Source organism: Athene noctua, chromosome 8, assembly GCF_965140245.1.
Source record: "Athene noctua chromosome 8, bAthNoc1.hap1.1, whole genome shotgun sequence".
Taxonomy (NCBI): domain Eukaryota; kingdom Metazoa; phylum Chordata; class Aves; order Strigiformes; family Strigidae; genus Athene; species Athene noctua.
Window position 1 is genome coordinate 25,620,646 of NC_134044.1, and position 26,139 is coordinate 25,646,784.

General features: G+C 37.3%; 1 protein-coding gene across 1 annotated transcript; it reads left to right on the forward strand.

Moving 5' to 3' along the window:
- Positions 1-25,763, forward strand: ZBBX (zinc finger B-box domain containing). Its single transcript, XM_074912277.1, has 20 exons — positions 1-29; positions 3,384-3,508; positions 4,069-4,182; positions 5,758-5,851; positions 8,481-8,529; positions 8,689-8,798; positions 14,690-14,857; positions 15,297-15,471; positions 16,227-16,347; positions 16,877-17,001; positions 17,287-17,390; positions 17,714-17,820; positions 18,661-18,663; positions 18,730-18,758; positions 20,035-20,279; positions 21,085-21,250; positions 21,785-21,940; positions 22,894-23,130; positions 24,493-24,628; positions 25,632-25,763. The coding sequence occupies exons 2-20, from the start codon at positions 3,441-3,443 to the stop codon at positions 25,705-25,707; spliced, it is 2,283 nt and encodes a 760-aa protein (XP_074768378.1). The 5' UTR covers positions 1-29; positions 3,384-3,440; the 3' UTR covers positions 25,708-25,763.
- The last annotated feature ends 376 nt before the right edge of the window (positions 25,764-26,139 follow it).

Sequence of the window (26,139 nt, forward strand, 5' to 3'; positions counted from 1 at the left end):
TCGCCACGTACCGTACAGTTGGAATTTGTGTTCGTCCTCTACACTTCTCTCTTTATCCCCACTTTACAGCTTTCTGGTTTTAGGTTACAGTTCTAAGCAGTTTCCTTCTTCCCCGTCCTTCCTAGCTTTCATCAGTCTTGAAAAACAGCCATCGTTAACGAAACAAACAGAAAAAGCCCGCTGCTGTGACAGCAGGGTTTCCCTGTACCTATTCTGTCTGCCCTTCTGCATTGTTCTGTGTTTTCCTAGAGCTGTCGTCTGGACTGATTGAAATCTGTGAGCCTCGCTTAGCTGAGACTAGAGTTTGATAGAAGCATTAAAGGCAAGTACTGACTTTGCTCCATTTATTCACCTGGTCTAATCCCCACCTGCTGCTTCACTTGCTCTGGGCATTGCTTCTGCAGTTCACAGGGCAATTACTGTAGCTATATAATGTGGATGATAAGGCATTTCTCTCAAGAAACCTACTTGATAAGGTGATTTTTTAAAATTATTTTGGGTTTTAGTAGCCTGCATGGAGAGTCAAAGAGCCATTCTGTTAGTGTCTCTCACGTTTGAAGTTACTTAAAATGTAGTTGAAATCATAGGTTTTGGTTAAACTGTGGAATTTTGGTTAAACTGGAAGATGCACAGCTGGTAGAAATAGGTGTTGACTTGTCAGAGTCACTGAGACAATACATCTTTTCAATGTGTGACAAAAATACTGAGTATGGGAAAATAACAGGGAAGGTATCATTTAGCTGTTTTAATCGGGGTTTCATGATCTTGCTTTATGCATGTTGTACAGCATTAAACAGAAATGGATAACTTCTTTAAAAATAGGAAGTGAAGTTTGAAATGGTTGATGTCACAGATATTGGAGCATGGAAAATATGAATTTATCCCGAGAGACTACATTAGCATACCTGACTGCTGGATTTAGATTAGCTGCTAGAAGCAGATTTGCAAGGCAATCAAAGTTTGTGTGTGTGTGGGGGGTTTTTTTTGTTTTTTTTTTTTTTTTTTTTAAGTTTTGTTTTGTTTTTACTAATTAGTGAAACGTTAAACGCTTGGCAGGACCAGAGGTCTCCAAGTCTCAGCTGATACGATTAACAGCAAATGGGTGGAGAGCAGTGCTAGATAAATTCTTTGTTACTCTGAGAATTCTTCTTCAAAGGAAATAGTTTGGTTTAAATTATTGGTAAGTGGATGGGACTCAGTCTAGCATGAAATCCATGTTCATGGTTATGATAATTGGATGTGAGCTATTACATATACGACAGTATCCCTTTGGATGTTATGGGTTTATTGATGTGAGAGAGTTGTTGGAATTTAGTCTGCTCTAGTTAAACTCTTGTAGTTTGAAATAAACTGCACCCATCTTCAACTGTCTTTAAGTTATAAAGCTATCTTTAAATTGATTAGGAAGAAATTTGAGCTAAGCTGGGATACAGGGTATACAGAATTTGTGTTCATTTAGCTATGCAGGCTTTAAAATTAAGATGACTTGAATTTAATTTAGCAGTTTCTGTTTTGTTCAGCTGCCCTGTATATCCATTAGCAGCACAGAGGAATCTGCTAGAATGATGAAATTTGAGTACTGCAGAAGAGCAGGCAGAAAGGATGTGGATAATTAATGCTTGATTTATTTATGCTGATAAGTTGCTTTACTCTTTGCCTCACTGGAAAATTGTCGTACATATTAGAGAAAAAGGATTCATTAAACAAAAAAGCAGACAGAAAAAGGGAACTCTGTATTTAAATGACACGTCTGTTTCCAAGAGTTAATGTTACAGTCCCAGTGTTTAACAGCTCTTCTTATCAAACATGGGATTATGTTCTAATACCTGTTAAATGAATTTATGTGTTTTCACATAACAATTCAGGTTTTTGATCACCTTCTGTCTATCTATATCCCCTGTTATCTGTAACTTGATGCTTTTTTTTTTTTTTCCACCCAATATTACTGCCTTCCTGAAACTTTGCGGATGGTTTTATCTCTGATGCTATCACGACTTTTAAGTTACCGCTTTAAATATTTGCTTCCAGTGGGATATGTTAAAGTGTATATAAAAAAATATAACTACTTTCCCTCCTCGAGCTCGGTAAGCTGGCTTCAATCATAAAACCCCCCTGTTTTTATGATGAGGTAGCCTTTGGGCTACATCAAAACCAGTGTGTTATCCCTGCCTGTCGAGAGGCACTAGTCCTGCTAGCACATACTCGTTGATATAAGAACTTCTATTCTAAATTAGTAGAATCTTGTTTTATCTTAAAATGTGATAATAATTGGAAATGATAAGAAAGAATGGAGCGCTTGGTTTTTCCAGCACGGTAAGGAACATGTTTTGTGCACACATCTGACATTTTTGTCAGCGCTGAAATGTTGTTGCTTTTAAGTTCTGTGGCACTAGATGTTTTAACTGTTTATGTAAAATGTAATATGCCACTGACAGGCGTTTTGTCTCACGGATGGAGGAATTATTTGGGCACATTTTAACTGTATTAATGACCATTTTCAAGTTTATGTGCAAACAGGCAGCTGAGCTTCTGCTCTTTAGCTCAGTTACACACCTGGTGTATTTCAAATACTAAGCTCCTCTACATTGTTTCAGTTAAGTCCTGCTTTCTGCTGGAAAGTGATGGCCAACAGTTGAAAAACAGTTTCCAAATGTCTTGTCAGCTGGAAGTCTCTGGACTATAAAGTTGTTTTTTTTTTCTTTTCCTTTTCCATAACGCACAAGTAAACGTTCAGCTTTGGCACTGTGCTTGAAATTGAGGGTTGGCATGTTTCTTCCAGCAGCCTGCTTAGTCTGTGCTAGTTACGCTGCAAACATTCTAGTGCAAGGTCAGGTGTGGATGTTAAGCTTCGGTTTGGACTCTGTGCTGTACGAACTTGCTTGTTGGAAGAGTATTTTACATCCTGGGGAAAAAAAAAAAAAGTCTTTAAAATACCACTGTCTTGAAGCTTTGACAGCAGGGAATAACTCTGCTCTGTGAGTTACTGTGTTCTGTTGTATCAATTTATATATGACACAAGACATTTATCTTTCCAAATCAGTTGAGATGGTTTGACTTCATAGCCATGGATACAATTTTCTCCTTCTCTATGCTTTCTGTGGATCTGGTTCAAGAAAGCTGTGTTTTATTTTATATTAAACTGCTTTCATTGAACTTCAGGGAATTGCCCAAATGAAACAGACAAGTGAATCTTTTCCCTGGTATCATAAATGTAATAAAAAGTTTTTCTTTCAGTTAGATTTAATTTAGAGTTGCTCTAGGATTTTATTGGCACTTCATATAAACAAGTTCTGTGCTCAATTTCTCTCCCTCTATACACTAATACTTTGGATTTGTAACAAGTTTTTACTGTTTTAATTTCAACTGAATTCCCCTTTCAACAGGTTGCTAACTGTAGATCATTGAAATTCTCTTCTTTAGAAGAGTTTAAACTGGGTGTCATGAACATGAATGATTTTGTGATACTCCCAGGCTCAAAAACTGGAACCTCGGTGAGATTAAAAGCAAAGTAAGTGCATTTTATCTGATTGTGATAGAGATGTTATTTCATCATTTTTAATAAGTTTTAATACAGCATTAAATAGAACTTATTTGTGTAAGAGCCAGAAGAATCATCATGTGTTTCTTTTCTAGTGTTTTCCTTACACTTTTTTCAATAAGTCTTCCTTTTCTTAGCCTTTAATCTACTTTCTAAGTAAGTTATAGGTCTCACAACTCCGCATATCTAACATGCGTACTTTGTAAACAAACAATACTAAAGAATTCACTGGGAGAGTTTATTTTAATACAATTATGCAACAAACCTTTCTGAATACAGGCATAATTGGATCAGTTTTATGTTGGCCATGCCAAAGCTTATATTGCAATAGCCATCTCGCTGTCAGCAGTCCATGAGTTTGTACCTGACCTGCCCTAAATTTTCCAGAACTGTTTTCAGTCTTGCTGGAAGACTGAATAGTGATGTGCCTTTAATGACAAATTTTTCAACTTTTTTTTTTCTTGCCACTTTAAACTTCTTCAGGTACCTTGCTATTTCTAATGAATGTTTTACCACTTTAATTCTTCCAGAACTGTCAGAGAATTGCAGTTGGAGAAAGTGCAGTTGGAAAGAGAAAACAGAGAGATGGAGGAGAAATTACAGCAACTACAGGCAACCATGAGCAGAGAAAAAGAAGAGAGAAAGTAGGTGACATTTCTGTTTCAAAAAAGGAATCCAGTGAGCTGGTCCCTCCACACCTCCCCTTGCCCCAGATGGGAACTCTTGTTGTCTGTGGAATTCACAAAAGTGTTCAGTCTCCTCCACATAATCTTTCTTCCCAATGATAAACATGCTACCCTAGGAATTGCTTATTTTTAAACTTCCGTGTGACATTTTGACTATTTTTTTTTTTTAAAGAAGTAAACTGACAGATCATTCCTGGAAGGGATATTCAGCAGCAGTGATCCCATTTCCTGATTTATTCCCTCTTCCCCCTTTTCCCTCTGTCATGTTTGTTTTAAAGCAGGAGACAGAAACTTTCTCTTCCACCATTTCAGTCTTATTTCTGAAGTTTCTAAAGAGGGTACTGTTCTTCATCTTTGATTAATGCTTTGATCCCATGTTACATGCATCTGTGTAGCTCCTCAGAAAGACATTTGGCAAATTGGCAGTGGTACCCTGTACACCGCAATAAAAAAACAACAGGTTTTCTGTATGATGGAAAACATAGCTTGGGAAGCAAGTGTCATGTAACGAAGCAAGCTTTAGGTGGAGGTTTAAATCTCTCAGCTCTGTTACTGGCTTGCTCCGAACGTCAGCAAATCTCTGCAACATCCCCTCCCACGCCTTTGTATTTCTGCCTGACATACTCTGTCACCAGAGGTATAGGTGCCTTGGATACCTCGATGCCTGAGTCTAGGTAATCCGAAGGGCCTGCTGTTTGCAGCTCTTGAAACTTTTGCTTGAGCTGTTGAGGCAATATTTTCTAGATAGCACATGGCACTTTTTTCCCCATATTGTTCTTGTATTGTTCTCATGGCCTTGTGCTTGCAAACCCTGACAGTGTTGTTACGGTGAGTACAGGGATCACTGGCATTTGCACAACTGGGGGGAAGATCATCCCTCTTGCCTCCTGTATCTTTGCCTTACCCCTTGTTTTGTGTACTTCAGTTTTGCTTTATGTTTGGTTTTCTGTAAAACAAAGTAGATCAGTCATTTGAATGCTAAATATTATGCAGTAGTGTATTATGCAGTGTGCTAAAGCTGAAAATCAGTTTAATCTCCCTTAGGCTTAAATTCTTCCAGGTTTGTCATAGTAGTCAATATTGAAACTGATATTCACTGAAATCTTAATTGTACTTGCGTGTTCCTGGTTTATTAAAATCTGCTGTGTTTTAGCTGTGCTGGATGAATGCGTTAGAGTGAATTGGGACAATGAAGACTTATCTGAAATCTACTTCTGTTACATTTTTATTTGACTAAAAGCAACTTTAGAGAATTGATGGGATTTTCTTATGTTTAAAAACTGAGAACAATTTGATGGCTTAAAAGTAAGTATTTTCTTACACGTGTGGTGTATTTACTACTGTTAAAGCAGGTGTGAAGCAGGTTTCAGTAGAAGGGAAGTGTTTGCGTTTTGAGGAAGTGATGATTCTGTAGACAAGTACTTCATTTTTATGATGCTCTGTCCTTGTTTAAAAACCTGTAGGAAAACCTTTATGCTTTTCTTGCTTACAGAAGACACAATCTGTAAGTTCTTTCTTGCTCTTGGTTCATAGGAAATCAAGTGCTTATCGTTGGAAATCTGGACAGGCAGGACCAATGACCATCCAAGCCCGAGTTTTTTCACAAAGCAAAGAAAATAGTAAGGTAGTAAACTGTCAATATATTTGCAGGTAAAACTATTTAAAACAAAACAAGCTTTAGAACTATATTTATGCTACAGAACATGAGAATTTTAAATACTGTAAAAATAAAAGGTTAAGCACCTTCTGAGCAAAATTCCAGATTGCTTCTTTTTCCATGCCAAGCTTATGGTTTCCTTTGAGCTGGAGGAACATCAAGTTCTGTTTGGTGATCTGTTGTTTTTATTTTAATTGCAATATATAGCAAATTCTTGCTTGTACAGATTTAATATTGTAAATGTCTAATTTGGTAGCGATAGAAGTCATCAGGAGCCTGTCTTTCAAACGTCTAATGTGCATTATGAATCTGAAATACAAAGCTTCGTGTGAAGTTTTGAAGTTCTCTGTCTTCATAGATGAAAGCTATGAGAAAGGCACACAACGTTAAAATACACTATGGTTAAAGTTTTTTTAACTCAGTCGCTGTGTAATGACATCTGCAATCACGGGAGAACTTCCATATGACTTTGTGGTTCATTCTCTCCCCCACCCCGCTTCTGCATGTGCTATAATCTTTATTATGATGTTTCTGGATTTCTTTAAGTAAGTTCAGAAGGAGACTGAGAACCCAACTTGCTCACAGTCATCCCCTGAGGAGTGATGGTAGTTGGTCAGGTGTGGGTTCAACAGGGTATTTTTTTTAAGAATTTCCTTGGACAAAGACTGGACTCAGTCCATTCTCTTGGACTGGGACGGAATGCTTCTGAGTGTTTTAGAATTGAATTTAGGTTTATCAATTTGCTGTTGATTATGATACCCTTTCTCAGACCTAAAAGGAGGAATGTAGAAATTTCCTGCTAGATCATTGAAAAAATTGTTTTCTTTTTAATATGTACACAGCACGCTGTTTTCCCTTTATTTCCTTTTGGAAATGGCTAGAGCAATTTTGTTCAAACTCTCAAAAAAGAGTAAGGATAAGGCAGACGTATGGGAATGGTAAAAGTTGATCAAATTTGTAAGTAGCTGAAGCCTGGATGTTGGTGGGAGTGTTATTGCTTCCAACTGTAATAACCTAATCTTGATATTTCATTCTCTGGTGAAATAAATTCATCATTTTAATAGCTTAGGCTCTCATCCTTGAGGCTCTATACATCATGGAAGCAAGCATTAGGTGTATCTGTCATCAAATAATGTTCCCAAGTGCTGTTAAAATACCAGTTGCAATAACAGAGCTTATGTTCTTGTTCCATGAATTAGTATGAAAAATCTGTAGGGGATCCCCAAATCCAAACTAATTCAATTTAGAGATACTTCCCCTTTCCTTTAGCAGACGTTGATGAGTCTGGAGAGGCATGCAAATTGGACTGAGTGGGACATAAAAAGAGTTTTCTCTCATGAGTGTGGTGTTTTTTTTTTTTTTCTGGAAGCCATGCTACGTATGCTATGTTGAAATGAGAGCTGTTAATTAAGAGAGACCATTTGAAACTGGCTGAAATAAAGATTATATAAGTCTGAAGAGAAAACCAGACAATGGCAACATCGGACTAAGCTGTCGCAGTTGCTATTTGAAGTCTTTTGAAGCAGCAGCAGTTTGGTGTGAAGGTCTTCTCAACCAGCACACTCAATTTCAATAAAATTGCCTACTTGTCTGTGATGAGAAGAGAGGATCAGAGTGAAAAAGCTTTACTTTAACCCACCTCTTTCTCTTCCCCTTCTCTGAGACAAGCAACTCAGGGCTGTTACTACTTCAAAGACTTCAGATTTCAGCTGTGACGACTAAGGGGAAGATGCATGGGGCAGAATTTTCCAAAGAGCAAAATTAAAATGCCCGCAGATGCGTAAGACTGGGGGGGAAGTGAGGATGCAGCGTGGGCTCTGCAGAGAAAAACTGAAGAGCAAAAATGTTGAAAATTATTAGTTACTGGGGTGCTAGATCATGGAGGGGCAATGAGAAGCAGAAGGAAAGCAAAGTAACACCTTCCACCCCCTGCAACAAACGGTAGGTAGATGTCAGCGGGGGTTGCATGGAGCTGGAGTCAGCGTGGTTCTGGAAGCTGTGCGGGTCTGTGCCTGCGGGCAGCATGTGCCCGTACCTGGCTGGCAGGGACAGTGTCACGTCGTGGGTCTGGAGAGAAACGGCTGTCATGAGCAATACATGGGCTCTTCTCTTTAAATCTGTTCTTAGTTATTTTCCTAGAAATGGTAACATTTGAATTCTATAGAAGTAGAATGTAGAATATAGATGGGAGTGCTGTCCCACATCCTGGCCCTCTACAACTCCCTGTCAGGAGGGTGCAGAGAGCTGGGGATGAGTCTCTTGAACCAAGGAACAAGTGATAGGACAGGAGGGAATGGCCTCAAGCTACCCAGGGCAGGGTCAGGCTGGCTCTGAGGAAGGATTTCTGTGCAGAAGGGGCTGTTGGGCGTTGGAATGGGCTGCCCAGGGCAGGGGGGAGTCCCCGGGATCCCTGGAGGGGTTGAAGAGTCGGGCTGAGCCAGCACTGAGGGATCTGGGGGAGTTGGGAAGGGTCAGGGGGAGGGTCATGGTTGGACTGGAGGAGCTTCAAGGGCTTTTCCAACCTAAATGATTTTGTGAAGTTATGCCTTTATTCATTTTCATTAGCACTTTATATATATGTGAATATTCTTCCATATAGGTTTCTTCAGGAAAAGTGAAGTTGCAAATACTCAAAGAACAGATTCAAGGTAAAGACATGATTGTTCACGGAACAAAAGCTCCCAAACTTCTGGTAGAGTATCTGGTTCTTGGAGATTACTGCAATTAAGCAATAGGGAAATCAGACTGGACTACTGGGTTTGTTGGCTTTTGGCTGTTTTGTTTTGGCTTTTTTTTTTTTTTTTTAGAACCAGTAAAAGAACCATTTAAACATGAAATGGCAAATGCTGTAGCTCATGAAAAGCCTGAAGTGAAGGGGATAGCATGTGGACCATGTGAAATGAAGAGTGTGCAGCTGGTAAGTAAATGGTTTAAAAATCCCTCTATAGCACCAGAATATAATGTGTATATCTAGCAGCTTTGTGGCAGTATCTAGATATACATTTATGATATACATGTTGTAAAATTAATCACCTTGGGTTTGTGCAGGCTGTAAGCTGTGTGTGGTCTGCATAGACAAGCTGTCTGGCCTGGAATTGACTTCCAGGCTCCTTCGTGAAGAGATCTCTATATGGAAATAGTGATGTGCAGGTCTAAATATTAGGTCAGGTTTCTGAATGTTGGTTTTTCTGTACAACATGGTAGTGTTACGGTCGTCTGTGGAAGTCGTACCAGCTGCCTCTGCCCCTTCTGTAAAAAAGAATCATTTTGATGGCAGTATTGCTATTTTGAAATGATAAAGTCAAGGAGCTCATTTGAACATTTAGCCGTAGCTTTTCTGGTGAATTGAAGATTTGTTAATACTTTGTTTTTTGCAGTTTGTTCTGCTGGGAAAAATAAGACTTCTCTAAGATGGTCAGCTTGAGGTGCCATAGCGACTGTCAGATATGCAGCAATTCAAAAAGAGGAAAAAATTAAATATTTTAGATTAATTTGACTCTATTTAAATACCTTATCTTGCTGGAATCAAAATTATAGTAATAGTTTTTCTCATCTGTTTCCTAAAATATGCTGGTGATATCCACTTTAATTCTTGTATTTCTTGCTGTGGTAGCTACTTAGTACGCATAAGGTAAAGAGAGGTTTTATAGGCTGATCTCTCTGAATGGCAAGAAAACGGATTAAATGATTCTGTTATCAGAACTGTTATCAGTTCTTTAACAGGGAGTTTCTTTAAACTGTATTTTTATTAATTTGCCCAGCATGCGAATGTGGCTGAGGAAGACTGATCTCTTACCTAAGTAAAGAACACTACCATGTGATTAAAATAAGATGTATGGTTTCAGGCAAATAGGAGAAAATTGAGTGGTCTGTGAATATTTTGTAATTTTAAATGCTTTGATAAGCACCAGGGCACATTTTTAATTCTGACTGCTTTTGGAGCTGGCACTTTGCTGGCTGTGTTAGAGTGGGAATTAGTGTTATTGAGAATGAGGTGATTTATATTTAATAGAGAGATTTTGCCTTTTAGCAAATGTAAATAGGAAACGTAGCCTCCAAAATACTATACGGCCCCATGCTGTTGACACTTTTTGAAGTAACTTGTGCAAATAGAGTAGTTTCATTGTTGAATAAAAAAAGAACATTTTTATTCTTAAAAAAAATAGCATCTCTTAGAAGGATCATCTCCCTGTAATACATGCCAGGACATATTTATGCTACTTTTATGGCAAATTAGAGCAGCTGGGGCTGCTTACACTCAAACCAGAGGGAACAGGGTTGGTTGTTTTTTTTTTATTTTCTTTTTTTTTTTTTTTGTTTTTTTTTTTTTGGGGGGGGGCTTTTTAATAGTTTTCCTTAGGAAAAAATACCTGTGGATTTTAAATTTCTGTTAGAATTCTCTGGCACCAGAACCACCAGGATTTTGCTGCTTCGATTCTCTTTTCTCGGCCTCCCCCCGCGGCTTCATTCACGCTCACCCCAAAACCGACGCCCTGCCTGTGTACCCCAGCTGATCATCCCCAACAGTGCAAACTCTGCGGGTTGGTTTTTTTTTTTTTTTTTTTCCTTTCCCTTACGGGTTTTGAAGGAGCGGCCCCTCCGCCGGCCGCGGCCCTTCCCGCGCCGGGAGCCCCCCGGTACCGGCCTGGCGGTGCCGCCAGAGGGCGCTGCGCCCCCGCCGGACGCCGCGGGCGCGGGCGATGCTGGAAGTGGGCGGTTTGGGGTGGGGTGGGATGGGATGGACCGCGGTTTGCTTTGCCCTTAGTGCCCCCCCGCCTCCCCCCGGCACCTCAGGTGCTGCCGAGTGCCTCGCAGGAAGGCTGGCGGGCCGCGACAGCGCCCTGTGTGACCACTGCTGGGGTCGCGAAGGGGTTAATGCCACACCGGCACATCGCCCTTGCTTCTGCGGGAGAAAGTTTTTCAGTTCAAAAGTTTTCATAGAAGCAAACAGCGTAGCTGTTCTATTGCAGTACTTACTGGGGAAAAAAACAAAAAAAAAATTAAAAAATCCTGCTCTTTTCTTGAGGCTGGATGGATTTTGTAGTTATGCACAAACGGAGTTCAATGGAACCGAGGGTAGTGTTATGTGGTTGGAAATAGGTAACGAAGTGCTGCGTCAGGAGGGTTTTACACAGCCTCTCTGAAATACTGTTACTGCTGTATTTGACGCTTTTCCAAATTGCTGGATGTCAAGCGGTTTAGAAAAAAAAAAAAATTGTAACAACTAAAAATGGTCTGAAGTGTTTGTTCATCAGTCAAAGATTATTACATACCCTTGTGAGTGTGCTTAACAATCTGTGTTACTTGTAATTTACCTATAAGGAAGCTTGAAACTCAGAATTCCTACTTACGTCTGTTCTATCTGGTGCTGCTGTCAGCATTCCTGATTCTTTCGTGCTTGGTTTTTGCTCTCAAAGGAATAAAGTGTGATGAAAGTAAAATGTTATACGGTGCAGTGGAGACTTAAGTTGTGTGTAACTTTATTATTCAGCACAGTAATATTCGGCGTACAACTTCATTGTGTGTCTGTTCTGGAACAATAACATTTTTATAATTCTGGTAGTAAAGTTTCCTTCTAGAATTATTGTATAACACTTAATTGTAACAAACTTCAATTTCATGCATAATATTTGTTTGCATTTGGGTTGTGACAACTCCTTTTTGGACCAAATTATACATGCATTTTGGATTTTAATCTTTTGGACAAAATCACTATATTTGTTCTCTTAACATTATTCCAAATTTGGTTTTGATAAATGCCATGGTTCACTTTTTTTTTTTTTAATAACTTTAAGAATACGTATTATTATGCTTACTTTAATTTTCTTTCATTCCTGTGTTAGTGGTGACTGTTGTAGAGCTGGACTTAATGGATCAAAGAGCAGCCATGTCAGGAACTTTGAATGAAAAAATGTTTGGATTCATATTTCATTGTTAAGATTACAAAGAATAAAGGTTACTTTACCCTGACAATGCAAGCTAATATAAACATAGAAAATGTAGATAGGGTCTTGACTGAGTGTAAGTTGATTTAACTATTTCCATTCTACCGTATGAGACTTTCACAAAGGCAAATTTTACTTTTCGATGATGTCAATGGATATGTCGTTCAGTTATCCAGCTAAAATTTATCTGATGATCTCATTCTTTCTTCCCAGAAATACAATCCTTTTAGCAGTGCAGTAAATTGTTAAAGCCTTTGGTCTGATAAATACATCCTTGTTGAAATGATCCTTGCTTATAGTATGTTAGCAGAAAGATTACATTTGATGAAAAAGCTTCAGGTGAAAATTTAAAGCAGTTACAGAAGGATGCACCATCCTGCGAGTAACAAAGAACCAGTGATAAATAATCTTTTTGGGATCAGGTGCTATTCTGAATTATGCAGTAGATATAAAAGTTTTTCCAGGAGCTTTTTTGCATGGGTATAAAAATATTTCACCACACACATCTAAATGCAGGCTTTTTTTTTGTGTGTTGGGGTTTTTTTTGGTTTTTTTTGAAAGACTGTAGCAGATCTTTTAAACTTAGAACTGAAACCTGGGTGGTAGCAGTAGTAAGATATCAGTGATAAATCCTGACATTTGTAATGCATTCTCTTTTAGACTTTTTTTTTTTCTTTTTTTAAAGGGATAAACCAGTTATTCCATTTTTGGTGGTAAACAAACTGGATTGAGATGTTAGAAGTTTATTTGTAGGGATTAAAGGTCATAGAGTGGTTCAGTAGAAGAATACAAGGATTTAAACAGAGAATCATGGAGTGCTGTGATCCCTCCAGCTCCATCGGCTGAATTCCACCTTAGTTGTTGTGATTCTTCCTGCCTGCTCCCCCAATTTTCTCCCCTTTTTTCTCCAGTCCTACTCTGCTACTAATTAGAAACTGACTCTGTTAATAAAGGGAGCTAACAAGAGGGTGCAGGAAGAAGAATCGAAGTGTCTTCAGCATTTGGAATAGAAAATAGCTGTAATTCCATTTTTTCAAAGGGAGGAAAGGATATTACAGTCCAAGTGAGGCTATGTGATTCTTGATCTAGAGTTTTAGCTGTCTGCGTGAGGAGGAAAAGCTGGTTTTAGACAAATTATGCAATAGAAAATTTCAGGGCACTCACTCCAGTTGTGACAATCCAGATAAGTGCTTTCTAACTTCTTTCATGGGTCACGTTGCTCCTGCCTTGGACTCTTCCTTGCCCCCTTCCTGACTGCTGCTTTGGGAGTAGATGTTTCTGACGAATGATGAAGTAGGAGAAAATGAGTGTCTGAGTTCAACTGCTGGGAAGTTCACCGTGAGGCCAGAACAAATAAGCTTTGCAAGTGTTCTCTCAAATCAGTTTTGCAATTCTTGCTTAAGTATTTGGAAGCCATTGAGCAAAATCTCAGTGAAGATCTTCATGCTGTTTATACAAATAACACAGCAGGGTGAACCTTTCAGATATTGATCTGCTATTATATAGTGTGTGCCCGAGTAACAAAAAGAACCATGTGTAACACAACTGTGCCTGCTTAAAGAGAGTAGATGTATCGAGCTACATCAATAAAATTATCTCTTTCAGAGGAATGTGACTTCTGCTGTAATTTTAAGATTATTTTCTTCATGTGGCAAAAAAGAAATCAACACAGTCTTTAGCTGTGTATGTATTTTGAATGTATGTGCCATAGAAAAAAGAATGAGCCAAGGAGAAGGGCAGTTACAGGGAGAAATTCCCTCTTTATTTTCCAGTTTAAGGATATGTTTCTGTGTTCTCCATATGTGTTAGCAACCTGTTGGTGGTGTTGTGGAGACAATTGCTGTCAGTTATGGATGGTTATGGACTATTAGGATTGAGGAAGAAGACAAAGCACACATGTTCATAGAGTAAACTTTGAACCTTATTCATCCAGCATTGCAGCATAAGAATCAGAGGAAGTCTGCAAAAGGAAAATGTAACTGCTGTTTGAAGTCTCCCTGCATTCCCACTATTTAATGTGCAACCAGCAACTGGAAAGTCACTGGGTCGATTATAGCGTAGAGTAGGTGGAAAGGAGGAGATGCGAGTACTTTATAGTTTTGCAATGGCTGCTTGACATCTTTGACTCCTTCTGATTACACTTTCTGCCTGTACTTGGACTGCTCTTGTGCTTTCGTGGTAAGAATATGTGCCTTACCTGAGGATTTTAGAGACAAAAGATCTTTCCTTCTGGTCTTTCTCTGTGTGTAGGGAGGCAGCGTATGGAAATGATGAACGTAAAATATTTTTTTGTTTTTCTTGATAATCATTTGAGAGTTGCTAATCAAAAACATTCGTATCACATTTCTGCAGTACTTTTCTTTGTTCTGATTAAGGTTGCAAGTCAGTAAAGTCCTAAAGTGAGTAAGACTGGTTTTCTCCTTCTCTAGCTATTTTCAGTCAAGCTCATCCTTATAGTTTGGGTTTTCCTCGACTAATTTTTGTGTGTGAACGAGGATTCCAGTTAGTTCTTTAAATGAACGTTTTCTTCGTGTTGACCTCTATAGAGATGTGCTTCTGTCTGCTGAAAAGCTGCTGGAAGCAGAACCTCATGAATAAAGTACATAGCTCATAAATTTGTTGAAATGATACGTGCTGCGTAAAGCACCTCATGTACTCTGTCTCGTGTAGTACCTAATGAAATATTCGGAACATTGAATTTTTGCCTCACACATTTGCACGCTATTGATTATTGAAATTATTATGTGCTTATGTCACCGTGTCTCTTCAATATATGGTTACCTACTTGCTTTTCATGTGCTGTTTGTGGAGTGCTTGAGTGTGTTTATAACAAAATAATGGTTTTGTAATGTTTCATTAACAGAGAGAAGCTGATATACGTGTTGGAAAACTGGAAGTCATTGATCACTTCGTCAAGGAGGTAAATTTGAAGGAATCAAAAATGAATCATGAGCAGAAGGAAGTAAACAGCAAGCATCAGGTCACATCAGACAAGTTTTCACCTGTCCTAACATCAGTAGGCAGTGCTGGGGTAGTGTACAGTTTAGAGAAAAAAGGAAATTCTTTTTGTTTAGGAGACCTTAGGTAGGGTGGCCTGGGGTTTTCCTGCAGCCTGCCAAGTGAGGGGTCAGGCTGTTGGACTTGCACAGCCCACTAACCCCTGTTCACAAGGGGGTGTGGGCTAGTCATGGCTACTGCTTTCTGCCTGCTAAAAGCATTTAAGTTCACTGTTCTCTTGCTGTGCTTATACAAACTTGGTTTTTGCTCTTGATAGAACATTGCAATTTAGTTGTGAGCAAGACCACCTAAAAACTGTTTGATCTTGATTATCAGTGTAGCTAGATTAAGCCTGGAAAAGAGAGTCCTACATTTCCATAGCTGGTACTAAAACCATTGTTGCTATTGCATGTAACCGGGGAGAGGATTATCATCAGAAGTGCTGTATTAATTATGTTGTGGCACTGATTTAGGAACCATCCTCAGAATCAACCTGTACAGGCCCTGAAAACCAGGACAAAGGATTATTACTAAATGATGTATTTAATGAGGAGGAATCTGCAAAGTCTTTTCAGGAAGCTTTGCTTCAGTGGAGAAAAGGTAATTGTGATCACAGAGAACAACTGCATGCCAGTGAGGTCCTAACAGGTATGATTTTTTTTCTGTTTTAATTACGTTTTTAAAAACATTAGGAGCCATTTTGGTGAGTTAGCAGCTTTTTTGATTAATGAAGGTACATGTGCTGCTAGAGTAATAAATGTTTCTTCCTAAGTTTTCTCTCTGTGTTCCTTTATAAATTAACAACCTCTGAAGTTTTTATAATAATGTGCAGATTAATGTTTATCCCAGTTCTTGTCATGAGCTGTGGTGTTGGCCAGATTGTTTAGCTTGTGGCCCTGTATTTCTCTATGGTATTGTTTCATCATATTCATAATATCAACTAATGCTTAAGCATAAAGTCACAGCTTTTTAACTGAGACAAGGAATGTGCATGGCTCAGGATTTCACATGTTGTATCGAAGTACATTTTCTCCTTGCCTTCCACAGGCTTTTAATATTTCTTTGTCCCAGTGAAAAGATGCAATCAGTTGAAGTATGCATGGAAAAATATGAAAAAAACCCTCTTGTCTGATTGCATTTGCGCAAGCTACTCTGTCTCCTCTAGTCCATGGCTGGTGTTTGTTCTTTGTGTATTTATGGACAAAAAATATTATACTGATTTCCTTTTTTTATTTTTATTTTTTCTAATACTGCTGGCCATTTAAACTTTAGAATTATGCAAAGACTTAGCTAGGCATAGACTACTAATGGGACATTCATTCAAATAATGTAGTTAAATAGCAAGCTTATAAATCTGAATAGCTGTATAAGTTTGCTTTTTCTTTTTTAAATAATTCTAATAGAATCGGTGGGAATTTCTGAGGTACAGACCAATCTCATTGTTATGAAGGAACCTATCCACATTGAATTCAAGAAGGATGGCCTGAGCTACATGGAGAAACTCTTGCTTAAGAAATACAGAAGGTATTGTTGAAGTTGCTGGTACTAATGAAAGAAGACAGAAATACTTAATAGCGTTAACAAAATTCCAGTGAAACTTTAAAAATATTAGATATATTATCAAGAGTTAAGGTGGCTGTACACAGGGTGCTTTATTTTAGTTAAATAACTAACAACCAAACTTGATGACTTCATATTTCAGAATTAACTGCAAAGGTAATATTTGGAGGGATTCTCTTTGTTATCAGTTTCTTGTAGGATTTGAAGACTGGTAATGATACATGGTTGCTTGATTTTGGGGCACTTCCTACAGGAGATTTCTAGAGATAATACAATCTTCAGGATATTTTTATAAACGTGAGAGTGTTGTTTTGTTAGTCCCTGAGGTGCAAGGTCATCTCAATGAAATTAGGAAGAGTTGCTGCTTTTCAGCAGCAGTTAGTACTGTGGCAGTAAGTAGCGTGGTGTGTTTTGGTTTTCTTTTTAAAGACTGTGATATTATATGTGATAAAAAATGATGACTTTTTAACATCGATTTCTTTTCCCTTTTTAGAACTCCTGTTGATCAAATTTCTGGTAGTTGCATTAAAGATTTAAGACCTGTGCAAACACCGAGTGTACATCAGGCTGTGCTTGGAGAAGGGGGAGATGATGATGATGATGTTGATGACTTAACAGGTGTAACAGATTTCTGTTGATCGTATCTAACAAATACTTTATCAAGGATTGTTTCTTTTTTGTTATGATTACTGAACAGTTGCATACTTAAGCAGTTTCTGCTTGAAGTCACAATAATAAAGTGAGAAATTTATGGTACTTCATAATAAAGAAAAAGTTTGCCTTTTTATGCTATTCATATTATAAATATATTTTTATATTTTTCTATATTTATAATAGACAATAAATATATTTCTAATGTATAAGGAAACAAATGAAATGCATCAAATTAATTATATTTCATAGTTGAAGAGGTGAGGAGATATTGGACATCTGTTTTTAGAGAGGAAGTACCCGACACTATTTCTGAAAGTTTGGAGTCCACTTTGAAAATTGAGTTCCTTGATGATGTAAGTACGTAATAAAGAACTTCATTGACTCTTCACACTGATCTGAAGTGATCTGTTTAAATATTGATCTGTTAAATATTTAAAGTAGCAACAGTAAAATAGTATCTAATTAAAAAAACAAAAATGTTGGCACATTGTTTATCTTCCCCTTCAAATGTGAAAAATTTTTCCAAAGGTTCCCTGTAAGTGTTTCCTGTTGTGTCCAGGGACCTTTACTATATAGAAATCATACAAAAGTAAAATCTGTAGGCTTTTAATCACTTAATTTTTTTTGCATTTTAATCTATTGCTGAATATGGTTTTTTGTTTTGTTTTTCAATTAGTCTTATGGCAAGGACTTGGAAGGGCCATCTAACTTCTTGGTGATGGAAGCTGGGCCTATGGGAATGAAGAAGCAAGGAAAGACTGAACCACTCAAGCAGTGTGGAAGGTACCAGACGAGATTATCTGGGAGAGAAAAGGAAATAACCCTATTTTCTGATTTAGTTACATTCCTAAGAAACAGATGTTTTTATTTGCAGACAGTCATACTTCATATAAAAGGAGAGAATCCTTGATTGAGAATTGTAAGTTGTTTTAAGGCAAGATTAAGCTACACATCCATTTTCTCATCCTTGGCGCAAGACAGACCGTGCCAGTATCATGACACTTAGTTACTGCTTTCCCTTCCTTCACATTTCTTTCAGGATCCTGTCTGCTACTGCTGGTTTTTGCCCTTGAAAGTTTGAATTTGAATGGCCTAATGATTTCATGACTAGTGTGCAAGACAGTCTAAGGACAATTTGGTAGTTAACAGGCATACAACATGTTTAGTGTTAAAGTTAGTGAATAGTAAGTTTGTGTCTCTGTCAGTGAGCCACCAAGGTATAATAATTGCCTGTAACTAGAGGCATCACTTTGAAATGTCTTTGTTTTGTTTGCTTGATCACTCCACTGTTAAACCATGTAAAATACATTTTTTTTGTATGTGTATGTTGTGAATTACAGGTAAAATGTCTTGTTTGTAATTGGTTACTGTTATGTACTTTTAAGATACTCTCACTCAACTGATCTTGGAATTCCAGGCAAAACTAAGAGTCCTAATAATTAATGATACATGTGCAATTCTTCTGATCTACCCAAATGTATTTATGATTAGATGTGACCTGTTTTTTTATATTATATTCTCCTGGTTTTTTCTCCTTCCTCTGTTTCAAAGTGGTTCAGCAGTTGTAGAACAGAGCAACACAGTACCAGACTTTTGGCCAAGAGAAACTGGAGATGTAATGAGAAAGTCGTCCTCTCTTTTAACTTCTGCAGCTGACACACAATATTTTTCACCTTTACCTCTTAATGGAAGTCCTGTTTCTTCGCAAGAAATTTCTCAAGGTAAATTTTGAAAGTTATTTGTATGGTATAAATAAGTGTCTATAATTTTATTGTTCCCTCATAGGATATGGTAGTCAACTGTGATGGTTATCCAAAAAAAAAAAAAAAAAAAAAATTAAAGATGGTTAAATTGTACTATACCCTGAACTATTCAGGTCCTTTGCCCACATATTTTTGGGCTGTGAAAGCTATTTTGAAGTGATATGCATCCACTGTGATAGTCATCTCACAGCTCTGAGCTCATATTTGAGTATAACAAACCTGTTTAATAAGCATATAACAAACCCGTTATAAAGCAGATGAAGTGATCTGACAAATCTCTTATCTGTACTGTATTAGATTTAACGTATGGCATGTGTCCTTTTTATATAGAAAAATGCTTTTATATGGATAGGTTGAGAAATTATAAATGATTACCTGTTCTGCACAAAAGATCATAATTTGTGTATAAGTCTTCCAGTGCCTGTTGCATGTCAGGGAAATCACCATGAAAGTTTTGGCAGCTTTATTTTGTGGAACTCTTAAGGGGTCCTGAAGATCCTACTCTGTGTCACGAGACTATGTAAAATACATTGTCACTTTTTTAATGTTAAAAAAAAAAGTTAGAATATAAGGGCAATTCATTTCTTATTCTTAGAAGTACTGAACAATTGCTCCAGCACTTACAGGACCTAGCACTTGTTCTTTTTGTGTTTAGTTCAAGAAACTGCTTATTTAAGTCTTCAAATGTGAAAAAGCAAACAAGAGCTGAGTAATGAGATGTGATTTATGTGCTTCTTTGGGCACAGGATAAAAAAATAAAATGGCTGTGTCTTCCGCAAACAAAGAAAAACAGCTTGCAGAATCATTCGCAGCCTGATAGTATGTATTTCAAACCATTATAATTTAAAAGAAATTTTATGAAATTGCTACTATTGCAGTTCTTACGCTGGTTCTGGTTAGATTATAGCATTCTAAATGTAAAAAGTTACATTAGCATAAAGTAGTGTTTGGAAACGTGTTAAGATTACTACTAAGATCTAGTGTTTTCATAGACAAAGATGTACAGGAACATATGCTTTGGATACAGAACTGGTACCTGGTAAGACTAGTCCATGTTGGCAGGAAGCTAATGGAAGTTAACTGTACTTGTAATTTTATGCCTTAGGGGTACCTGCAGTGGAGGTTTCATATTTTAAGTTCATGAAGAAAATATAGTAGACTTGCAGGTTATAATTCATACTTGCTTCCATTAAAACAAAAATAATATTTTCCTGATATTGTTGTACTCTTGTAGAAAAAATGGCTGTCTGCAGTCTTGGAAGAAATGCAGTGCAAAAGGAGAGTATTAACCTAAAGGCATTGAGAAGATCACTTAGGTCCTGGCAACTACCTGAGAAGATCTGTAACCCTGCTGAACTAAGGAGCAGCAGATATCTCCTCGAGACACAGCTGCAGAAAACCAACGAAGATTCACAAGAACTGGACAGGGTCTGCAGTAGTCAGAGTTGGGTTTTGCCTGTCATTGCAAAGTCTTCAGTGGTAAAATAGTCTATCTTTGATTGCTATATAGATAAACTATGTTGCTTAATCTACTTTCCCAGTTTAGCATAGGGCAACATACCATGTTTCTGAATGAGTTGAGAGAGTTACAGCTGTATGGTTACCATGAAATACTATACCACTTTTCCCTACTCTCCTCCAGAAACCCCACCCCAAAGCAATCAGGAGTACGGTTTTAATCAGAGGATTGTCTCTGCCTACCATAGTTCATATGTAGGGAATGAAGGCCTCTGTGCTTTCCACTGTGTATTGTCAGTCTTCTGTTGATGTTCAAAAAAAAGCAAACCAACAGACTAGTCTCAGACAAAAAAAAGGGCATGTTGGGGGAGAAGAGAGCTCTTCCCATGTTAGTATCAAGGTCATTTCACCTCTTGATTGTATGCCAAAAATTGTAGATACTCTTATCTAACCTTCAGATATTCAAGTGTTCTTTTGTGGAGAATGAAAGCAAAAAAATCATGGAGGAGGTTGAGACATTAGATTTGGTGTCATTGTTAAACAGTATTACTTTACCTGGTGTACACAAAGATAAGTGAAAACAGCTTTTCGTGTCCACAGTGGAAGAATAGACTTAAACTCTGAGAACATTAGTAATTGAAGTTTATAGGATTTTAAAGCATAAATCCTGCAAAACCATCAGCCTTATGAATATTTATTACACGAGGCTGTCAGAATCATTCAAAATTTTATGAAATGAGTGTTTTATTATTATAAACTTGCAAGGACAACTTACGAAGTTTCCTGTTTCTTTTCTTGTTTCTAATATCTTTGTGTTTTACTCAAGTTACAGGATTTAGCCAAAAGACAGAAGTCTGCTTCTACACGGTATTGGGGACTCGAAGGTTTCTTTGTTGTAGGTGCAAACCCTGAACAAGTGACGCTTGAAGCACGTTCTTCACTGTGTGCTGGCTCTGACCCTGTGGACAGTAGTATCTCCTTTTCAGGTAATGGCGTGCGAATGCAATCCTCAAACAACACACATACTTGTCACTGTTGCTGTTTACACATCTTTCTCTTCATGGAACTTGGATCTAGCTTACTTTTAGAAGTCACTTTGGAGTAACAGTCATGCCAACACACACACCTGGTGGTGTGGAAAGGTAAAATAGACTTACTACCTTGACGTAAATTACGTCAGTATAATGCCATAGATTTATATGCTTCTTTGTATTCCCTGAGAGTTTGGTTCCAGTAGGAATTTCTGATTTTCTTTGTGCATAATATGCTTCCCCAAAAAGTGCTTTTAATGGTGTATATGAAACAATGTGTGAAATAATTAGTGAACATGAATATTAATTCTGTCCAGTATATAATTTGAATTTAATCTTCTTAGTGTGTTATATTTGATTTTTTTTTTTTAATGTGTAGAAAATTTGTTGCATGACTTCTTTAAATCACATATTAAATGCAGCAAATACAGTAACAGCAAATGCATGTTAACACAAAACCTGCAAGTAATATCCTCTAGTACATTTTAATTTCAGGAGCTGGGAAGTGGGTTACTGAAAGGAGCTTAAGTGAATACGCTGATGACTCTCTAGTTCAAGGTGTCTTAGAAAGTCAATTGAACAGAGCTTCAAGTGGTTTGGAGACTCAAAATAGAATTTCTCCCCTGATGGTAGCGTGGCGGTCGCACTCAGGTAGGACAGCAACAGCTTTGAAGTCCTTTAACAGGTTAACTTTTCTTATGTGAAAAGTAGAAAGGTTGTCTGTGGTGATTCTGTTGAATTTAGGTTGTTTTTATATCTGCTTCTATTTATTTGTATTTTGGGTATAATGGCTTATATATATGGCATTGTTTTCATAAGGTTAAAAATGATCTCTTAGCATCTGTCCCTAATAATTCTTTTTATTGTGCTTAGTTTCCACTCCTGCCTCTACCCCACTGCTCTTCTCTTAGCTTGAATATTTAGATGATAAACTGTCTACAACGAGGTTAAGTATTACTGTGTGTTTTGCAGCATCTAGTACAAAATGGTTTTGAGATACTAGAAGACTTCTTCATACTACTGAAATAAGTCTTATTACACAAACTATAGGAAACAAGGAATCAAGTAACGCATAACTGCGTCTGCAGTTTCTAGTTACTTTCCTATATTTCAACTGTCTTCATCTCAAGGAATGTAGCTTACATTATTTCTCTCATCTTAAGCAGCCAGCTTGGCATTTTAATTTTAAAAATGCGATGTGAGAAAATTGAAACTGTCAGTTTTGAATCCCACAAAAATATTTGAAAGTGTCTGTATCTTATTCATGATGCCTTAAATTAAAAAACAAAAAAACCACAAAAAACCCACAAAAAACCCCAGAACCAAAGTTGTAAGCTTTCTGCACACATCCTGTCTTTCCCCTACCTAAAAATTTTTACCACTGAATATAATATCTAGATTTTTTTTTTCTGAAGTATGAGGTGCTATTTCCCAGTATAATTGTAAGCTTCTTATTAATTCACAGTCTTAAACAACATTATTCGTCTGTTCAGATCTAATCATAATTTTAACTACAATGAATGTCAATAATAAGCTGAGATAAAATTCTCTTTATGTGTGAAATCTTTAATTATTAGAACTTGTCACCTCTTCTGTTATTTTAGGGAATGATTTTAGAAGACCTTGGTCAACAAATATGCTGGACTGTAAACTGACTGGAAATTTTCCAACAAACACTCAGCCAAGACCAAAGAGTTCACCTGTGTGTACGTTTAGAGTTGATACTGAGATAGCAAAACGCAAGTACCTTTCTGTAACTAAACAAGATGAGTATTGCTGGGAATATGAGGCTGAGCAAGAAGCCCTACTTACTTTGGAAAAAGAATTACAAAATTATACAGGTAAGTGGCAATACTGCTTTTATTTTTTCCTCCCCTTGTGTTTACAAATAACATAGTGAAAACAAGTAGTTATTTCATTTGCCTTCTTGGATCTCACTGATTTTGATGCAAAAATGCATCATATTTGATGATGCAAGACTCTCTTGTAGTTGATCCATTTGATCTTTAACCTACCCTTAATTTAGTAGAAGCAAACTCTTTCATGCAACTTCCTCAAGTTTTTTATCCTTTCCATTTTGTTGCAAAAAATTTGCAGGATTTGCTAGGTCTTACTTCACATCATAAATTTATTTCAAATAGGTTTCCTTTCTGTGGATATAGAATAATGAACACCCCCGGTGTTGTTAGGAGCTGGATGTGATTTGTTGTAAGGGTAACAAGCAGGGGAAGAGATGAACAGGAAATGTTCTAAATCTCTCCCGGTGACAACTGTGGCTAATAGGGCACAACAGACATTGGTATTGCCTCTCAGTTTAGGTTCGACTCAACCCCCTTTCCTCTGTCTTTTTAAACCCATCTCCTTGTTTTCTGAGGGTGTGGGAGATGGCAGGCAGGCAAGGTCAGTTGGTTATGGTTGAACAGAATGAGTGAGTTCTAGGTTTTTTTTTTCTTTGAATACAGGGAAAAAAAAAAAAATTATTGGGATGCTTCTGTTCCACCTCAGTGAGGAGAGGGTCAAGTGCCCAAGAAGACACTTTGTGCCATAAGCAGCCTTGATAACTGTGTCTCTTAGGCTGTAGCATAGTCCCTCCCCTCTGAGCTGCTGTGGTGCTTTTCTCCTGGCAGGTCCAGGCTACGATGCATCTTCAATAAACAAAAGTAATCTGCATTCCAGAGTGCTCTATGTTTTACAGTGTTTTTACCTTAGGTTTTGCTGTATTTTTTTCACACATCTCTTCTGAGGCTTCCAAATACCACATTTCAGGAGAGCTGTCCTTTCTTTTTTGATACATACTCAGCAGAATCCATGTGTTTTTGGAAGAGTTTGTCTTATTAATGCTTCAGGAATGAACATCTGTGCTAAATATGCTCAGAGAAGAATGCTCCGTTTTAAATACGAACTACCTGAGTTCTCCATTTGGTACTGTATTTTGAGGTCACAGAGGTATTAGTGGGCCCTATATACAAGGTTTCGTATTGTACTGGCATAAACATCTTAGAAACAAACCCCTTCCATTACTTCTTTAATAAAAAGTCATAATTTATTAGAGGGCTTGTAGTGACATCCTTCAGCAGCTAGAGATGTTTTGAGACTTTTAATGGCAAGTTTTTGTTGATATTGTGAAATTCTTTAAAATTGGTAGTGTAGATACTACATTTTTTTGTTCATATCTGTTTCTGAAATGACCTAAAATATTTCAGGTGTCGAAAAACATTACAGCTTAACTTCTGTAGATGTAACCTCCTCCAGCAGACACTCAAGGAAGATAAATATAAATACTACGGATCTACTTAAGAACCTGGAGTTAAAAGACCACAGCAGAGTTGATACTCCCAGGTAAGTTAAACTTGTTGGGGATGTTTTTATGATAGTGTAAAATGCTCAGTATGCCAAACATCTTGCCAGGACTGAAATAAAAATAGTCTACACTTTCTGATTGTACTTCACATGCTGATTACAGATGTCAACATGGTCTATTTTGTACCTTGGTGTTCTAAGCCAGTACTCTCAGGCAGCTCAGATTAAGAATTAAGTGATATATTTGGTGTTGAGACTCCAAACGATAAATTTTGGGGTTATGTTTTTTTTAATGCATTAGCTTTTGTTAATATACAGCACTGAAATTTATAAAGTAGGTCTATTGCAAATCATCCAAGTTCTTTGGTTGTAAAGTACCTGTAAAAAGAGCAGTTGTGAGCAGGTGAGCCAATAGCATTGAACTCACCACGATCCATGATAAATCTGTTACATTGCCTTGGAGACTGAGGAGAAGGCTGGAAAACAGGGAAGTTCCCCAAAGTTCTGTCTGTCCCTGGGTTCTTACTATGATCTTGTAACTAGTAGGGGTCAGTGAGACACTGAGGTTAACTAAGTGCTGTGTGAATATAACTGATTCAGAGATTTGTGGTTGTTTGGTGTTTTTTTTTTGTTTGTTTGTTTTTTTTGTTGTTGTTGTTTTGGTTTTTTTTTTTTAATATACATAATATTGAAGTTGCAGGTCAATAGAAAACAATATTTACGAATCATGTGGATAATATAAATGAGACCCATTTTCCTCATTTGCCTGTTCTAGGGTGTGAGATCTCTCTCTATTAAGGCACAATAATCACAATATTATTTACTTCCTACTTGCTTAAGAGGTGAAAATGTATGTGACAAACTGAGGGGAAAAAAAAAAATGAACATAGCTTGTAATGTATATATACTTGCAAAATATACAGCAAAAGCTATTTTCATGCCTTTTACTTCTACATATGTGAACATATGTCACTAAGGCTTAAAGCAGAGTAGCTTAAGGAATTTGAGCTGTTGAAAATCACTGTGGTATGTTTCTTTTAAGGGGCTGGGATGAAAGCCAAATGGATGATGCAGAAGAAATTCTGGAGGATAAGCAACAGGTTCTTGCATTACAATGAACACGCAAAGAACTTAGCGCAATTTCTATCTTTGTGTATCGTTCAAAACCAAGAAGCAGATGCAGAGGTGTTTTGAGTGCTGCTCAAGATATTAGTTATTAAGGATTGTTTTGTAAAACTGTCAATAAAAAGTCTTAAAAATCCCTTGATTTTGGCTTTTTTATTAGTAAGAAGTAACAGAACATAAGAAAACTGGTCTTGCGCTATTATTTTTTAAATTTATTTTTTATTTAATTTTTATTCAAGATAAGGTTTCTTGCCTGCAGATTTGAATTTTTGTCTCCAAATACACTTTCACACTGCCAAGCTGAGAGGTAGTGTGCAAGAGGTCTTAATGGGCTGTTTTTAAATTGGGGGCCTCAATATGCCCAAGTTTATATGGTGAGATGCACAGTAGAAAGTGTTATAGGTCTAGGGTGCTTTATTTCTTAT